We start from the raw sequence: 17832 nt of genomic DNA, 5'->3' as shown, positions 1-17832 counted from the left end.
AAGTTACGTCCCAAAATCGCCTCTCGCTGAGTTACTCTAGATCTATCTTAAAACGTGGCCCACATGCAGTGCAAGAGTCCAGAGCTGAAGGACCTAGAGTCTCCTCCACGTTCCCACTCTCCCAATAAGCCTGTTAAATATAAAGGAACAGAAATCCTTTGTGATCCCTGTTCAAAAACCACTCAAAAAATGTGCGGCTTGTACCACAAATCCTATCTCTCAGCCCCTGTAAGAGGGTATGTCTCACCCAAAGACAAGGAACAAAGAATTTTGGAAAAAATAAAAACAGTATCCAGGCCAGAAGTTTAGTTTTGTTTTGTTTTTTTTTGTTTTGTTTTGTTTTTTTTTTTTTTTTTAGAAAAGTCAGTGTAGACTGGACTCGGAGCAATACCGCAATACGCAAATACAGTGTCTGATACCTTACACTGTAGATGTTTAATCCTACTCCAGGGTCCGGCAGAACAAATGTTACAATAGCCCGAAAGCTGTACCAGTTGCCATGTGCTAATTTGGTTTACTGGCTGTAAACACCACTTCTGGTCTTAAGCTTACAGGAGCTCATCAAACATTCATTAAAAAGAAAGCAGCTGTTTATATTAACAGTAATTACACAAATCTTAAGAGTAAATTGTAATGAATTCCACATGCGAGGGCGAAAGCACGCTCTAACCACTGCATAATGTTTAAGAAAACTGATACACAGCACTGTAGGCTGCATTTAGTACGCCAGACCCTTTCGTTCCACTTCAGGTATCATGAAATATCCAGGCAAATCTCCACTGTGAACAGCAAAAGATCTTTCAACAGCACTTTGTTTCTAACGCATGACATCCCACCTGCTTGAATAGTTTAATTTTTTTCTACCCTCATGGCCTTTTTCTCACCTGATTCAATAACAGAAGTCAAAATCAATTCACTATTTCATCAGCAAGAGGTTGAATTCTTAGTACCCATGCTAATTTACTGAAGCAGTAAGACAAATTTCAATCTAAAATGTTTCATTTGTCACAAATCTGGTAGGAATTAAGAGGGCAAGAAGTATCAAAACCACATTTTAATGGGGTCACGTTACTATGCCTTTTTCAGACTCCCAGTTTTAAAGTCCAGAGGTTTCCTCCTGCACACGCATAATATCACTGTGTGCCATCAAGCACTTCCCAAGACACACAATGTCTGTCTGTCTCTCTCGCTGCAACAATTAGACAATGTTCAGAGAGAAAACAGAAGTTAATTAGCTCTGGTTTTAGGGTTATGCTCTGGGGAAGAACCTCATTACGTGTTCCTGCTGCAGAGAGTAATACAGCAAATGAATTTTAGCAGAAAAGAAGTTGAGCCTGAGTGCCACATATGCACCTCTAAACACATCTGCTGCCACAAAATGAGAGCAACCAGAGTCCCTGTTAGACTCATGTTTTATCATACCCAACAGCAGATATTAAACCAAACACACCACCACCCATATGCTCAAGAGTGAGGATCACAAGCCCAGAGGACTTCAGAATTACTCTTCACTCAAGAAGAGACAGCCAAATCCCACACCTCATTACAGCGTCCGAGTTGTCCTGCAAAGAGCTGAACTGGGTCACTTGCCAGCACCCTTCTTACCTGTGAAGAAACTTCTCGTATGTTTGGCGGTAGGCAAAGCCTGCTCGGCGGACTCTCACGTTCTCCAAAAGGCCAAGGTATTCAACCTGATGCCTGCAACGCTCCTCGTCAAAAAGCTGTGGTGACTTCTTATCGTTGGGCTTAATGCAACGGACATAGTAGGGTTCCTAAGGGGACAAATCAAACTGAGTTTCACTCAGAAAGAAAAAAGTCTATGCAGACACAACTGTTTCCTCATGAAAAGACTGAGATGTCAGCCCACCCCAGTCATCTGAATGAGGTCTGGTTGCTTAACGGGAATTATAAGGTTAGAACAGAAACAACAGGAGTTGCACATAACATGTTCCTCCCCTTAGCGCACTGCAACGACATCTGTTACAGGATCAATGTGTTACTCATTTGAGTTCGACTGTCCTTTGCTGTATATCAGAACCAGTTCCAGATCCCCCTTCCCTACAGACTTTGACAATAACAAAAACAGTCTTCATAAAAGATAGAACAATGTAATTCATTGCCCTGATTGTCGGATACGGCTTTTCCAGTATCAACATCTAAAAGCAGCATGGATTACTCCATAATATTTAAACTATGCTGAATCAAGTCCTCTAAAGCCTGTAGCAACACGCTCGAATGATGGAAATCACTGAACACTACCCTGTGCAGGGCAAAACCCAGCTACCTTCCATCCCAGTTCAACACCACAAGCACCACACCTTCCACAGGACAAACACAAGCCACCAGCACGCGAGTTCCTCTTTCTGCACCACCTTGGACTTGTAGGCGGCAGAGAACATTGAACGGGGACCGGTGGCTTTACTCCACCCAGCACAGCCCGGGTGGTCCTGCCCCGAGCTGGCTGGGCTGACCCTGGACATTCAGGTGAGAGTCCCACAGGGTCACACACCTTTCACCGCCAGCCAGCCTGCACCCATGAGATAAACCCCATATACAGTCCTGCTAGACTGTTTTTGATGTTTACTTTTATTTTTATGAGATTAAAGGCAACTTTCATTTAGGCCAACATGGTCTGTAACTAGCCCCAGCCTGTAAAGGGTGGCTATAAGTCTTTTAAATGTATATGCTTTCATCACAATGGGTTTTGAAGTCCATTCATTTCTTTCTCTTCATTGCTAGCCCTTGCTATCCCACTTCTAACTGTGTTAGTGGGGGGAAAAGCAATTAATAAGCATCATAAAAACCCACCTTAGTTTTTCAAGGTAAAATTGTATTCTTGTAACATTAATATATATTATTTTTTAAGTAGCCCTTGCAAAAGGAGCGGCATATTCTGCAGCCTGGCAGAGCCTACTGCCCACCAAGTCTCATCACTAGCCAAGGAGAGAATTCAAATGAGGATCTCAGTCAGCTCAGAAAGTCACAGCATGTCCAGAGACTTGCTTCAGAGGACATGTCAAAGATGCACTTAAACTGGAGCATTTAAAAAAATCAGTTTACAGCAATGCTAACATTATCATAAAGGGAGATCAGCAGCCTGTCTGAAATCTTAACATTAGAAGATGTCACCTTTCATAATCACAACTGATAATTAAGAATGAAATTTCAGCAATTTTCTCCTGGACTAGATGAAACAGGTGGCTGTGAAACCACCTGTAAAACTGCCCTGAGTAACCCCGAGAGGCTCCTTCTCAAAAGGGAAACCCCAAGGGTTCTCCAAAGGAGTCTGTTCTGTTCCAGTAATACCGGATGGTTTCAACAGTGATTTGAATGAAGGACTACAACGTGGGTACTAAATCTGTAGGCAATATACAGTTTCAGAGTGCAAGAACCCACAACGTTAACAAATGCAAGGAGTGGTCTGGAAAAAAAAAGGTAATTTAGTGAGGACAAATACAAAGTTCCACATTTAGGCAGAAACAGGTGTATAATAAAAGAATGAAAAGCTGATTTGACACTAGTGCTAAAAAAAGATCTAGGAGTTCTAGCTGAACATGAGTCAAGTTCATGTTTTTCTAAGGAAGGGGCACAGGAACAGGAAAACTGTAAGACAAAAAAACCCAACAGATTTCTACTTATCTGAACATTACATGCAGTTTGGGGCACTGCAGTTCAAGTGGGATGCAAACGGCGGCGAGTCAGTTCAGGGAAGAACAAGAAAGATCAAAAACCCAGAAAATGTGACTCAGAGGAAATATGGTTTTAGTCTTGAAGGACGAGGAGCCACATAACCATCCCGATGTTAGATTTTATACACTTAAAGGGTAGATATGAAGAAAAATACATATTCAGTTTTAGGACAAAGAAGCACCGGCTTTAACTACAGTATAAAAATTCAAATTAGGCATCAGGAGAACAAAGAATGGGCGCAGAATGCCTGCGGAAAGGAGGGGAACCTCCATTGCTGGAGCGGAACAACCTGAACAAGCACCTGCCCAGGAAAGGTAGAGGCAGAGGTGCCCTCAAACAGGAGATGAATTCCCAAGGTCCTCTTTAGCCCTTTTGTCTATGATTTGTCTATGATTTAGCCCTATTTTCTATGATTTTATGTCACTCACCTAATTTCAGGATAATATGAAAGGCCCAAAATTGCTATTTTCCCTTCAGTAATATCGAAGAAACAGGATCATCCTTGACTATCCTGGCTAGTCCTGACATAACCTGGAGGTACGCAGCACTAACGACAGGCACACAGAGCTTCCACTCACTAATGAATATGAATAGGCTGAATATGAGTAATGAATAGGCTAAGATATGGAGGCCTTGAAAAAGCAGAGCCTCGTATCCTAGAAACTGATACAAGCCACTGGATCTTCTGGGGAAGCTGTTGGACTGGAATGTTTCCCTGCTTTCTTAAGCATGCAATCAGTAGCATCAAGCTGTGCTTTTCTCCTGGAGGGCCGTCCTTGGGGTAGGAATATACGGCACTGAAGAGGGCGAGCAACATCTAAGGCAACCACCCATACAAGAGCTGGCAGCATCCCTGTGCTGCCTACCCTCCATGCAGCAACCCAGGAGTGCGTAAGTAGGTATGGGGAGCGCGTGGGTACACAGAAGGATGTGTGGGCAGTATACATTCTTACATCATCTCCCTTCTCCCCTAGTGACTTCATCTCTCCCCACGAAGTGTGGCAGGGATAGCTCTTTCAGTCTTGTTTGGCTCCTTTCCTTACCAGGGAGACTGAGGCAAAGCTGCATGCAGTGGAGAAAACTGCCCTGCTTCCAAAGAACCGGCTGAGCCCCGGTAGGGCAGTGCTTTCTTCACCCTGCTCTTCTTTTCGTATCGTCAGAGCGCAGTGGGCTCAAAAAAGGAAGGAACACTAAGGACACAACTTCCCAGGGCACCAGGAAGCCAAGCAACAGCTCTGTTCTGCATGAGGTCTTCTACTGAGGTCACCACCACACTGAGCACTTTCTTCTACCACAGTAATTCAACATAACCCATACCTATTCTATTTGTTCTCCTTTCCTTAAGGAGAGGACGGTGAAATATAATGTGCTGGTACAACTTAAAGAGTTTTAAGAGATTTACATATTAACTTCTTTGGCTTTCTCCTGAAAATTCTCTCTGCACTGAAGGTAGGAAGGTTTACAAGGGTCTTTATTCACTCGACAGTCTCCTACCAGCTCTCAGAACTTGCAATCTGCAGGGGTGATGATTTTTCCTTCAGTTGTAGAGCTTGGCTGTGCCATGGGAACGCAGCTGTCATCGGCGCTCTTCACGCTCTCTCAGACATTGTGTGTCAAACTATGAAGGTAGAAGCAGCCCCTTCTGAACTTCAAATCAGTGTTGAAGTAGGTTTGACGTGGTCATGGCAGCTATAACTGATGAGGAGTAGGAGTTTGCTGGACCTGATGCCCGCAATTTATAAGCTCTGTATTGTAATCTCGCAGTTGTACGGCAAGAAACGAAGGCCAGGTCATTCATCTCCTAGAACAAGTCTCCTATATGACTGGAAGTAAGCCATTTAGGGAAAATGCAGGCGTTACAGGAAACTCCCTGAGCTACACCTGAACTTAGAAGCTATGAAAGAGTCTGCAGTTGTGAAGGTGAATGGTCTGCAATTCTCCCTGTCCCCCCTTGCTAATATTCAGCTTGGGCCACTTCTCCATCCACATGTTAGTCACCCTTAAGGACAGACCTATCTCAGTGTTAGCAACAGGGTCCCTAACATCAGAATGATGCCCGACCATGCCAGCTCTGCCCTCAGTACCGTTGTGCTGCATCTGATGTCAAGATGAATATAAATCCTTTGATGAAATTGGTATCACAAATATTCTATGTTTGATCCACAGAACTGCAACATCTTGAGAACACAGGAATCAAGTTAAAAAAGTTATTAGGAGCATGAAGTCAAGAAAGTGCATCCTGCCCCTCTGCCTCAAGGGAAATGGTGTCACTTGTTCATTACTGAGATTATAGTGTCCAGTCCACAGCGATTCATTATTGCTAATACATACACTCCCTTCACCACCGCAAAGCTGGCTGCTTGGGTTGTCATTCATGTCTTTGCCATTCAAAAATGTAACAAACCTCAATGCAAAAAATCTGTGACTTCAAGCCCAGCACAAAGAGGAGTGACTCTATCTGCATTTGATATAAAAGGCAGAAGTCAAGACACTGCTTTCCTTTTGGAAAACAGAAATAGGAAGTTCCTGCACAGACAGGAGATCATCTATCAGTGCAATTACAGTGTAATTAAAGCCTCTCAGCAACGACAGCTACTAGGGTAAATTCTAAAGTAGATTATTCCATGCTTACAATCCCACCAGCCTCAGCTCTTCAGGGGGATAATTATGCAGCTCCCATTATTGCACCATGAGGCTGTCAAGCCTGGGAGCCGCATTTTATAAATGGAAGAATTGAAATACAGAGACACAAAGGCCCCAGTTCTGAAAGCTGTTTAGATGCCTACTTGCAACTGATTTTTTTTTTTTAAATCAAGCTGAGCGATTTTTAGATTTTTAAGTGTTAAAAAGAAAACAAACCAGTTTAAAGTCATTGCACCCTAAAACTCCTCCTTGAGAGATTTCTTTTCCATGGTTTATAGCTCGTTAGATGAGAGAAGGGATAGGCCACAGGACTGACAAATTTGTGCTGGATATGTCCAATCAGTCACAGTGATGCCATTATAACTTACCAGGGATGAAGCCTGTCAACCTGGATAGGAGAGGAGAGATATGGAAGAAAGAAGAGTTGGACAAAAGGAGTTACAGAGAAGGAGGGGGGGAAAGAAAAGAAAAGGGGGGGGAAAGGGGGGGAAAGAGAGAGATATGCATGTCCAGAGCGAGTTCCTAGAGAAGCTCATCATTTACAGCCATGTCAGCCAAAGGACTTCCCGTGTCAGCATTTAAAAGAAAAGCCACCGAAAGTAATCCATCACAGAAAGACCAAATCCTCAAAAGGACAGCATGGGCAGTAAAACATGTGCTTGACAAATGTTACATGGCAACTCTGTAAAGCTAGTTTTCGTTTTGGTTGGTTTGGTTTGTGAAAAGAAACACTTTTTTCTACCTACCAGAGGTTTCTGCCCAAAAGACTCTCAGTGTAAGTCTGGAGGATTACAGTAGTATTGAGATACCAGTACTGATAAGCGCCACTTCAACTTAGCATCCTCCAAAAACATATTTCCTGAGTCTTCATACTTGTATGGACATGTGTAAACACAAGCTGAAGTTAAAACCGTACCTGTGAACAGCTCCTGCAGTGTTAACAACACTTTTATGCTACTCACCCTAATGGAAGCATCTGACACGCTAATAACCACACCACCTGCCCCTTCCTCTCAGGGACCACAGAACTCTGCTTCATCACCGAATTCCGGATGTAAACCAGAATACCAACAAAACAGAATTTTAAAGGTGTTTATTTTAAATACTGGAAAAGTTAAATAACCAACTAATGCTGCAGGTACTTTATTCCCAGACTTTGAGCTTTGTTTCTGTTATTATTATTATTCCTGCCCACCAAATTAGCATTTTTGGAGACTATTCCCCCAAACAACAGGTTTAAAGATACAGTTGATACTGACAAAAAACCTGCAGCTTTCTAGGAAGGCCAAATGAGTATCAATGAAGAAGAGCTCTTGGACTGCCATTCTGTTTGAGGACTGTAGAAACAGAGCACATAAATATGGTCTAAAACAGTTTCCAGAGAAACATTAAGCAAGCGACAACAGCCCAGGTGGAATGGGAGGCCAGGATGAGAAAAGCGGCGCTGACTGCACTTACATACTGGGCACACTCCGGTAATGATAAAAAATCATCAGCTCAAACTGCAACAAAATTCAAGCCTATCTTCATCTTGGTTTTTTGAGAAACAGCTGAGAAAAACATGAACTGATATTACCTCTCCCTATGGAACCTTATTCCTCTGACATCCGTAGACCACAGCAGCTAACAGCGCTTGTGCAACGCTGTTTTCAGAGAGCTGTTTTCATCAGCTGTTACCACAGGCTTCCCAAAAAAAGTCCTGCAGGGTCCAAACCGCAGTCAGACACGTAGACGTTGTCATTGTTGATCCCCAGAAGTGCAACTCCAGTCCCAAGTTAAGCACGGGAAAAATGAGTAACACGACCCAAGGGAAGAATTAGAGTACCCGTAACTGCAATGAGTGGTGTCCCCAAAAGAGACAGTGGTTTTACCAGCCCAGGAACAGCAACTGTTCACCCGCTCTCCAGCCCCCAGCAGAAGTAAGAGAGCTGAGACAAGTATCCAAACCGGCAATGACTCAGAGGCAGAGTATCCCATTTATTTGTGCATAACCAGTATCTAGCAAAGCATGGCTTGAATGCCCACTTATTAGCTTGCTAATACCATGCACATGTTATTAACTGTCCAAAAAGTCACCTCAAAGAGATCCTCAGGGCAGAATGGCCAAACAGAAGCACCATCTCTCTGCACTCTGTTTTACCATTTGAAGTACACAATGATTGTGTTCAGGACCCTTATCTAAGCAACCTCTCTTTTCTAGGGCACACCAAAATTTAGACCCTTTAAAGTAACATAAGCTTGACTTCAGGATGTGTCTCACCAAATTTTTGGGGGTTTTAAAGATGTAGAACAGCCAGGATCTCCACTAAAAATAGCAAAAGCTCAACTACGTAACTTAGTTTGCAAACTTAAGTACCTACAAACACTGTTCTGCAAGGAGCATTAGCCATGTAAACTTTTGAACAGCAGACTCCAAAGTGCAAATATCACCCTCTTCGTTCCAGCCCTCCATCACGCTAAAAGCTGGCCATAAACCACTGCACAACCAAGACATCCCTTGGCTCCTTCCTGCTTGGCAAGAGCCTTTGTTAAGTCCTGACAAACACGTCCGTTTAATGAGAGCCTTCCCTTTAATGGGATCCATAACTCTCTGGGAAATACAATGCTCTAAGACAATTTTCTCCATTGCTATTCAACAGAAAATCAGGAAAAACCCAACATCTTCAATACAAGTTTCTCAACGAAAGTTTAGGGGAGGTAAAGAATGGGAAAGGACTATACCGAGACACGCACAGGAATCTCCTAGTGAATTCATGAGCTTAAATTTGACTTGGAAAGAGTTCCTGGTTATGGCCTATCCTTGGAAAGGGCTGGCATTTGTGACAGAGATACCGATGATAAATGGACTGAAACTAATTCATTTCACATAAGCCAGCCAGCCTTCAATGATGAATACTGGTACCTACTGGCTCAAGATGGATAATGTGCGATTTAAACTCTTCATCTCCAGCTGTGAGTTGCAGGAACTGTTCAAACCACCACAGTGCATGGCATTCTCTTGACTATTCTATTTTTACAAATACCAGGTGGCCTAGAATAATTTTTCCAATAAACAAGCAAATGAAGTTTTTCCACGAACACTTGCTGAACCTCCCCACCAACAGCTCCCTGCTATCCCTCCTTGGTCACAGCCCTCCACTACAACACCCCCAGCAGTTTCTGTCTGTATTGCTTGAAACAGCTCACTGCGGCATGGCAGGTTCCCTACCCGTTTGGCTAAGCAAGAGGTAACATGACTGCTCTGTACGACAGAGAACTGCATTAACAACAAGCGGCATCAATCAGAATCTTTTTCCTTCCCCAACTACTCATTTTCACAACAAAGAGAAACCTCTCTGGCTTCTTGACATCTCTATACCAAATTTAGGTTAGGACTAGCCAGCAAGTTATTTGGAGGACTGACAGACCACGTAAATCTTGACTCCTTGGAAAGTCAGACTAAAGTCTGTCCCCATTTCCCTTCCATCAGGGTTACAGCCACCTTCTCCAGCCCCAACACCTCATGATTTGCCATCCAGGAAAGCTCCTGTCTGGCTGCACAGGAGCCTAATTTCTACTAATGGTGCCTGCCTAAAGCAAGACCTGGCCTTCGGCTGGGCTAACAAGGGCATCCTCTTAGCAGCCCTTAGTCAAACAGTACTGGGGAGAGCTATGGGGCTGCATTTGTCAGTCAGGAAGCTCAGCTAGCACCTAGAGACGGCTTTGGTCGGGCTTGCACACCCTCCTGCAGATTTACTGCTGAAGATTAAATCCCCTCCAGAACTAGAATTCAAAAATATAAAGCAAGCGTGTTTTCATCTCCTAATTCTGGAAAACATGAAGCAATATATTATTTCTTGTAATAGTCCCAGTAAGGATAGCTTTCTCTTCCTGTGCACAGCCAGTACTGTATGACCGTGCTCTGACCAATACAGCACCTATGAAGACTTTGTTACTCATGTGGCTGCCACTCCAAGCAAAAATTCAAATAGTGCTCTGCTCTTCACAGGGTCTGCTTATTAGAAAAAGGATCATCTCTCTACAAAGCTTTTCCTAGCCTTACCACATCTGCGTGCAGGTTCTCCCTTCAGATCTTTGGCCACTAACATTTCCTTTGCTACCACAAAGTGAAAGACAGTCAGAACACATTGCCCTTTATTGCTTAATTATTCTAAATGTTAACATATACCATTACTCTGGGCTCACTGTTCATCCCTTGTGGGCCGCATACCCCTTCCACATCACTACCAAAATGCCAGGAGTCCAGCAAGGTCACCCAGCATCAGTAACATCCAAATATTTCTCAGTGATCTCTGCTCACATGAGGGATCACACTGCTCGCCTCATCCTGCCACTCGGCTGCACCGTGTTCAAACAGCCCCTTTCCCAGTTCATTCCCTCACCTACCTTTCTTCACACAAAGTGGTGCTTGCCAAAGCAATACCTTCTACTATAAAACTTAATTATTTAGTAAAATAAAAGGTTTCACTTCTCACCCTCTAACACAGCAAAGAGGAGGAAAGAAGGAAATCCCACAGGTCTGCCTGTATTTTCACGGAAGTCACTTGGCATTGAAAGCCAGAAAGAGAGAACCTCTCCACCGTGAAACTACATCCTCTGGGCCCTCTGCCAAAAGGGCTTTGTTAAAGATGATTATTTATTTGATATAATAATTATTACCTAAGATAGACTGGCTTTCCTACAAGTGAAAGATACACTGGTCACAGAGGAAACAAAAATCCACGTTCTTATGCGGGGATGGCAGCTAACTCTCCTATGAGATCTTCACAGCTGCCCATTGTCCCAACCAAAGCTCATCTGCCATTGATCAGCTCGGCTTTCCGACTGATTGCAGTGATAGGAAGGTGGCAGTCTCCCCATGGAGAAGCTACACCCTACTAATCAGAAGCTGGAGTCGATTTTGAAACAGAAATATTTACCTTTGATGCCAGGTTGTCCACTAGTGCAATCATGGAGTTCTTAAAAAGAGTAGCAGCTGTCAGAGGTCTCTTGGTTACCTCAGTGATGCTCAGTTTACCTTCAGGCCACATCATCTTCAACACAGGGTTAGAGCTAAAAGACAGTCTCTTTAATTGCACAGTCTAACAGCACTTCCACTAAATTCAAAATTCAACAGCTTGCTTTTATCCAGATCTACTGGTGTTTTCAGCTCAAAATGTATCAGCCAAACCAATATGACATTCCTGGGCAAAATATCTCTTGCTTTTGAACAATATATGGTTCAAGCTTACAACCGAGTATTCTGGAAAAATGACAAACGCATTCTCCTCTTCAGATAAAGATGTGCAGTAATGGGATAGTAAAAATCCTGCAGAAGTGATCTATCAAAAGCAGAGTCTGCCTTACTGACACAAACATAAAGAATTTAATCAAAAGAGAAAAAGAGTAAGATCATAGCCCATAACATCCTCCCTTGAAACTTGCTAGCTGACTTCAAGCTGTATTTCTGCACCATTCTTGATATATAAAATAATTTATCCATTTTAGCCTATATTTTCTTGACGGGTTGAAGGTGAGGTAAAATGGCCATGATGGATGGCAAGAGCTCGGGAACAGACAAAAGCTGAAAGCAGTTACAGCAAGCTAATAGCCAATCTATCACATGCTTTAATATGCCATTAAGTGGTTTTTTGTGAACAGTCTTTACCAGAGACTTAATGGAAAACAGAGGCTAAATTTAATAAAACCTCCATACAGCAAATATTTTGCAGGTTTTTGGTTAATGTGAAGTCTTGAAAACACGAACAGCAAGACCATTCAAAGGAGTACACCAAGTACACATAACAGGACTGTAAACTAAGTTAATAGTTGTACTAGCTTTTAAACCAGGTAAACAGAGTTGTCCATGCAGCTGCAGGCTATTTTATGCTGACTTCTGCCTCTGAGCAAAGTCTCTGAAAGGTTCAGATAGGCCACAGTTACAAAAGAATTAGAACATGTTTAATGCCAGCCGCCAAGGAAAACAGCTTTCTGGGGCACTTATATATACACACACATCTTGATAGGATTTCACATTTTCTTGTCAAAGGCAACTTTTACTTGCCTAATTAGTATTTACAACACGTGACTAGATGGTTTAAATTTTTCATGTCACTGCACATACAAAAAGGATTCAAATATTTGCCCATTTTTCCCCTCACCCTTACACTTTCTTTCAAAACAGGGACTTCTAGCTGGGGCCAATGATACCTATTGTTGACCAAATGCTACTCAGTATCTTTAGCATTGATTAAAGACAGATAAGTAATGGTACATTTGCAACTGATGCAAATTAATCAAAAACCTGGTTAATGACAAATCAAACAGCACAGATAATATCTCTGCACAGCTATCTTGATTGCACAATGAGTTGGTTTCAAACAAACACTTTAAATTTAGTTAAATTAAAGGTTATATCAGAACAAAAATAATGTATACAGAATAAGGACTTTATCCTGAAAAATCAAACTAACAGCCTTTGGGTCGCAGTAGATCAAAGATCAAATCCCAAAGCAATGTGTTTATTCATGTGCACTATACACACAGGAAAGATAGCATCAGTGAAAACGTTAGTCTCTTCTAGCATCCACTCTATAAAAAAGGATTCGGACAAATCAGATTTAAATTCACCTCATTAAAATTTTTATTCCTACCTGTTGTACATGAGGCGCTTGAAGTCTTGAAATAAAGTGTCCTTGTTTTTGTCAATAAATCCAGTGACTGAGTAACTAAAAAAAAAAAAGGAAAATAGAGTTAATTGCAAAGAAGCAAAGTCCTTCTCTGAGCTGCTGGTATCAGTGTGGAATCAGCATCTTTGCACTCCTACAGACACAGCAGATGCTAATCAGGAATCCAGCTCTGTTTCCCAATCTATCGCTAATTTGCTGCTTGAGCACTGTGTGAGACTTAGATCCTTCTGCCCAGCTTTCCACCTCCAGCGCAGGAACAACATACATCTAGTTTTAGAAAGCTATTTGAACCACGCAGGTGAAGAGCATGATGGCTGAGACACCTAGCAGGCCTTGAGCAAGTTGCAGATGGCCCAAAATCAAGAGTTACACTCATGACTTCTGCCTCCACATTCAGAGCATGTGTTTGCATCAAATTCTACAGAAATGAAGTTTTCTTTTCCAATATGTCTAGTCTGTCCCTCTCTTGGTGTCAAGGAATATTCTCTAGTGGGAGAGTGCCTGAAATCAAGGGCAGTCTATAACCAGTGACTAGGGAACTCTCTTAGAAATCAACACACACACACACACACATTTTGGACTCTTTCTTTCTTCTATTCCCACAGAAATACCACCCTGAAAGATTATTGTTTCAGAGTTTCATCTCTTCTCCAAGACTCAAGACAGACAGCACTCTGTCCTCAAAGAAAAGGTCCAAAATCTCCCCATTCAGTGACTCCCACTCAGTTGCTTCCTGAGCTTCAGATCCCCCCCAGGGCAGCCTGCACCTGAACGGCAGGCACTGGGATCCAGAGCCCAACAACATTCAAATCCCTGCAGAGAGACACCCCCAAATCTTACTGCTCCACATAACACAGCTCAGGCTCAAATATTATCTGCAAATGTTTCCACATTTCAGTTTTCTTTTATAAAATTTTTCAGCCACTGGCAGTGCAGAAGGTTCAACCACTAATATGGCACCTTGTATTTTCTCCTCCTTGGCAAAATGCTTTGAAATCAGGGATGTCTATCAGCAATCGCTCAGCAAAGACTCCAGAAGAAAATCCAGCTGCGCTGAATGGGCTCCAGTATGATCCCACTGGTTACCCTTATAAATTAAAGGTAAATTTAATCCCAAGTTAAAAGAAATCCTAAATTATTTCCTCATTAACTCCCTTTAGATTCTGCTGGCATGGCGAGTTACACAAATCCTAAACCATTAAATCATTCCAGTGATATTCCAGCGAACAGTTTCTAACATACGGGCATCTTTCACTCCTACTTAATCTTCCTTCGTATTACTATCACATACTGTAGACATTTTTGTAGGCTTCAGGTACAGACAACTTTCCAACCTGAACGGGGAAGGCTCCTTGCACTGATACTTACTGCAGTTTAACACTATCCTGTATTTTGAGTCTGCTCAAACTGATTTGAGAATTTAAAGCCAGAGAGTTATATAATCATACTAAACAGATGTCTAAACCAGATTTTATTAGCTCAGTATAGCTTTCTTGCATAAACAGTGCTTGCTTTTTTTTTCCCCTCTTTTTTTTTCCTGAAGCACTGCTCTCCCCTCACCCCCCCCATAGTCTCCTTTTGTTTCAATTCCAAGTACAAAATCATATTCTGTATAGCAAGTAACCAGCACAAGAATTAATTGATAAGCAACTGCTGCACTCTGTAATTCTGTATGACAGCTATTCTGGTTCATACTAGCAGCAGCATTAAATTAGAATATTGTACCACTTCAAAGCTGGCTAAAAGACAAAAATAGACGGTGCAACTTTATTTCTGAAAGGAACTTACATCACATCTCCAGCGTAGTGCTTGATTCGAAAGTCTCTGTCAAACTCCAGCGTTTTGTCCGTTGCACAAAGCTAAAATAAATTCACATACATTAAAACACCACCCGTGGATTTTCAAGTTTCATGGAAGAGCAACATGCATTGGAAATAGAAATGGAAACTATAGTTATTCCACTTTATATATGCATGTGTAGATGTGATATCCAGTTATAACACTGCTTTATAATATTTTTTCACAGAGGCATTATAAGAACATATATTTGTACAAAATCAAGTTGCAAGAGCCTATAGTTTTATTAAAAAAATCGATACTATCTCAGAGTCACCATTATGCAAAAAGAACATTTGTGCATGTAGAGAAACACTGCACCTAGGAGTTAATTTATGACTTTAAGTCTTCCTTTGTATTTTTTTTCCATTGCAGTATCACTCCTCAGCAAAGAAATGAAGCAATCAAAATATGACAGTTACAATAGCAATGCTTGTTCTGTCCCAAATCACTCTAGATCACCTAAGACCCCTCAAACAGTGACCACCCCTGCAGATCCACCCAGGGTGGTCACAGCTCCAACCCTCCGCTCTCAGCTCAGACTTCCCATTACATTCCTTCACTACAATGAAGATGTCAACCGCCCACGTGGCAGCCATTCAGTAGCAGTGGCCATAACACACTCATCCCTTCAGGAGCAGCAGACGCCAAAAAAATCCATCAGGCTCAGCTTAATTAAAAAAGGCGAACAAGATAAAAATGAAGTTTTTTGTTTAAGCCAAAAGGGGCAGGTACGTGAACTAAGACTTTGCAGGAAGCATGGGCACCATTTAAAAAACACCGAGGGCTATGAGCAAATATCTACTATCCACCAAAAGTCTTGGGAAAATTAAAGAGGAAATTAGCATGGTTAAACTGCAGGGCAGGAGAGATTATTAGAAGCAGGAAGATATCCTCCAAAAAACTTCACCTGTGTCCAAGAGTAGAAAATAGATTGGCTCAAACTGACAGAACAGATGTAAAAAAAATAAAATAAAATATTAAAAAAAAATATCACAAGGAGGAAACCAAAAAGTTTGAGTAACAAGGTACACAGAAGGTTACAAAGGTACAAGAAGTCCAGCACAGCAGGAGCAGGAAGCACGCCAGGGTCTGCAGAGCTGATAGATGACCAAGGAGTAGAAGGAACACAGAGAAAATGAAGAAACGAGGCCATACCAGGAAAACAAAGTAATTTTTCTTTTTACAGCTGTGTTCACCAGTGAGGAGCTATGGAGGATGTAATGTCTTTTTTCAGCCACCCAAAACGTACATCTCAAACCACCATGTCAATAGAAGAGGTATACAACAAGCAAAACCATAATGAAATGAAGCAACTGTTGCTACCAGATGGGACACGGTTGGCTGCACAAGCTTCTCGCTTAAAACTCATCCAGTCCTGGAGAGACTGGAAGGTGGTTTAACGTGATGCTAGGTTTTTTAAGGAATGTTTCCCTCTGTGAACTTTTTGTCTACTGGGCAAATCAGTTGAAATTATTAAAAAAGAACCGCAAGTGTATTGATACAGTTGATAGTCTGCTTGGATTTCTATGAGCCTTTTCACAAGGTTCCTCGCTAACAACTCAAAGAATCTAAGCTGCTATGAAAGATAAGAGGAAGGGTCCTCACACAGATAACTGTTGGAAAGATGGGAAACAGGAGTTCTGCGGGGCCTTGCGCTGAGGTCTACACTGTTAACATCATCTTAAACGAGCTATAATCTGAGGGTAATAGGAAGGTGATCAGGCTTGTTGATGGCACTTAATTATTCAGGGAAGTAAAGGCAATTGCTGGCTGTGAAGAACTGCAGGAAGACACGAGAGCCTAAAGGAATGGCAAAGAGCAGCAAATTAAATTCAATGTAAACACAGTAATACACACAGAGAAAAATCAAAGTTCATAGCAAATGATGGGCCCCAAACTGTCCATTCCCAAGCCAACAAGTATCTTAACTACCCTCCCTCTCAAAAATGACACAGGAGAACTGGAAGAGGCTGGATGAAGGGCAAAAATGACCAACAGTACTGACTGACTGCTACAGGAGGAAGGGCCAAATGAACTAAGCCTCTTCAGGTTAAGAAAGAAATGCCAGGAGACGATGGCAAACGACATAGAGATGATGTATTGGAAGACACAGTGAACTGTGTTTTGCTGTTCAAGAACTAGGAGGCAACAGATGTAAGCTAAAAGGGAAAAGGGAGAAGGGAGGAAAATGGGAAGGAAGGAGCTCTTCACGTGAGTATCTAAGCTGTGGAATTCTTTGTCAATTAACAAAAAAAACCCCCAAACAAACCATGAAAAAAAACTATTAAGGACACCAGCCCTGATTCAGGAGGTTCGTGGACTGCAGATCACTGGAGACTAGGAGCATATCAAATTATCATTACGCATTTGTCCCATATTCTTCTGTCACTTACACCTTCACTATTGCCTAGTGTCTTGGAAGGTACTACGTCAGGTGGACTAGAATGGACCTTCTCATACTCTTCTCTTCACAATCAGTTTGTTGAGACTGACACTAACGAGAACTTTCCACTATTGGAAGATTTAGGAATTCACAGACTGTCACTGCACTTGATCCTTTAAAAGTATAACACCACCTGAAAAAAATCAGAACTTAAAGAGGCTGAGAAAATGAACCTGTGATGTTCAGAAGTACTATCAGAATAGTCAGCATTTGCACAGATCTAGACTAGCATTAGACAATTCAGAGAAGGACGACCCATGCTCTAGGAACATAAAGTTTTGCCACAAATACTTGTAGCGGAAGCGTTTGCCAGTATTTTTCCTGGTTTGTTTGGCCTTCACCAGGACAACCAAGCAGACAGCAGCAGATCAGACATGCAGTACACAAACTAGGACACTACTATTTAGGGCACAGCAACCCCTTAGAGCTTATTCACATGGAGCCGGTGTCCAACATGCTCTACAGGGGAGCAGTGAAGCATTAACTCAGGCTGAAAGATGGGAGCTGTTCCCATAACACATCAGCACACATACTTTAACTCTTTAGGAA

The 17832-nt window shown here is 42.1% G+C and overlaps 1 protein-coding gene across 2 annotated transcripts in view; it reads right to left on the bottom strand.

Annotated features, from left to right (window-relative positions):
- Positions 1–17832, bottom strand: part of MYO1D (myosin ID) — a 162161-nt gene that overhangs the window by 95367 nt on the left and 48962 nt on the right. For both annotated transcript variants that reach the window (XM_050911627.1, XM_050911626.1), the window contains exons 12-15: positions 14790–14860; positions 12966–13040; positions 11253–11385; positions 1606–1772 (exon numbers count right to left, since the gene is read on the bottom strand). In XM_050911627.1, coding sequence (XP_050767584.1) covers positions 1606–1772; positions 11253–11385; positions 12966–13040; positions 14790–14860 — 446 coding nt within the window. The remainder of the gene's footprint in view (positions 1–1605; positions 1773–11252; positions 11386–12965; positions 13041–14789; positions 14861–17832) is intronic.

Source organism: Gymnogyps californianus, chromosome 28 (assembly GCF_018139145.2).
Source record: "Gymnogyps californianus isolate 813 chromosome 28, ASM1813914v2, whole genome shotgun sequence".
NCBI lineage: Eukaryota > Metazoa > Chordata > Aves > Accipitriformes > Cathartidae > Gymnogyps > Gymnogyps californianus.
This window is presented reverse-complemented; position numbering and strand designations above follow the sequence as displayed.